Here is a 1,588-nt window from a genome sequence, read left to right as displayed (position 1 = left end):
ATTTTAAAATATAGAATCCCTGGAAAAATAAATATCCTATCCATCCAGTATCAGAATTCGTGTTTCCCATGTCCTGGGTATAGGAGATGAGAAGGAAATTGCCAGAAAGAGAGCACACATAATACATGAGTAACCAGAAACAAAACACAAGTCTGCTGAATCCATGTCAAAGAAATACACAATATTTTACATTGCTTCTCGTCTTCATTGATTCTTTTTGAGGCAGAGAAGTCTCCTGAAAGGTTGTTGGAATTTTGAATTACTCAAGATGATTATAATTGAGTGGCCGGAGGGAAATGCTGCCATTATATCCTTTAGTACAAAGAAGCAATGACTTCTATAAGGAATACTGAATGTCATATTTGCCATGAAGGCAGCAAAATAAGAAATAAAGAAGCAAAAGAACGTCATCACTGTTTTTAATGCATTTATATGGGCTTCTGTGCTGGCATTTCTAACACCATGAGATCCATTTTGCATCCGATGAGTGTGCTTGTAGAGAGAAATGAGTAACATAAAAGTGCACATCACAAATAGGGCTAGAGGAAATAGTAATGCCAAGTTGACAAGAAGTACTCCATTAATTTGCCTTATCTTGGGTTCAGTTCTCTTCAGCGTGGCATTCTTGAGTACATCATCATCGTTTGTGTCTTTAGGGTAATCAGCCTCAATACACAGAGCTGCTGTGCTCATGGAGGCCAGAAAGCTTCCCAAAAGCAGCCAGCTCATTAACTTTGAGATCCTGAATTTCAGCCAAAGAAAATAGGACTGAGTGAAGCCTGATATCTTGAGGCAGTAAAATACAGAAAGGCAGGTGGCAAACCAGAGACTGGCAGAACTGAAAAACATCCAGAAGAACAACATTGCTGCACCATAAACTTTTACCCTATAAAAGAGTGGAAAGAACACAGAGAAAAAACTTTGCACCATTAACACCATCAGCAGACCAAATCTCGACATCCCTATACATAGGAAAAGGAGTTGCATTGGTGTAAGCTTTCTGCTTTTGATCAGTTCTTTACAGTTGATGAGGATAAGAAATCCATTTACTGTAAACCCTGTGATAAATTCTGCTGACATAACAATAACATGAGGAATCGCTGACAAGAAGGAGACCATGTTTCCTACCACGAGTCCCAGCTTTTTCTTGTGGATGGGGATTAAATACCTCCTCTGGATGACCTTGCAGATAGGAGCATAGAGCCCTGAGAAATCTGATCTTCTTCCAACTCCTGGATCGTAAGTAGAACCTTGCAGCCGACTTATACCCTAAGGAAGAAAATCAGAGGGACTACTTTTTGAATCTGGTGCCTTTGAAAGAAACTATGGGGATGCAAATCCAAAGATTTGAATGATGATGAGGTCTTCCGAGTACATCCTAGGGAAAATTGCCAAATTGGCATTAATCAGTTATCACTCTTACTCAACTTTGCTAAAAAAATATGATTATAAATATGTTTTATTTACATTTCTACTATTTCCTTTTTATCTTTACGGTTTTGTTTTGTTTTTTTTTTTCCCAATGACAAATGATACCTCCTCAGGACAGACAACTATTTTTTATTATTGCCACAAGTATCCAACCTCA

The 1,588-nt window shown here is 38.1% G+C and overlaps 1 protein-coding gene across 1 annotated transcript; it reads right to left on the bottom strand.

The window, feature by feature from the left end:
• Positions 1 to 204: 204 nt before the first annotated feature.
• Positions 205 to 1,296, bottom strand: LOC125081455 (taste receptor type 2 member 7-like). Its single transcript, XM_047696120.1, has one exon. The coding sequence runs from the start codon at positions 1,117 to 1,119 to the stop codon at positions 205 to 207; it is 915 nt and encodes a 304-aa protein (XP_047552076.1). The 5' UTR covers positions 1,120 to 1,296.
• Positions 1,297 to 1,588: the final 292 nt, after the last annotated feature.

The sequence above is a fragment of the Lutra lutra genome, chromosome 11, assembly GCF_902655055.1.
Source record: "Lutra lutra chromosome 11, mLutLut1.2, whole genome shotgun sequence".
Lineage (NCBI taxonomy): Eukaryota > Metazoa > Chordata > Mammalia > Carnivora > Mustelidae > Lutra > Lutra lutra.
Note: the sequence above shows the minus strand (reverse complement) of the source record. Positions and strands in the feature narration are given on the sequence as shown.

Coding starts and splice junctions, on each gene's coding strand:
- LOC125081455 (XM_047696120.1), bottom strand. CDS start 1,119: ATGGTCTCCTTCTTGTCAGCGATTCCTCATGTTATTGTTATGTCAGCA.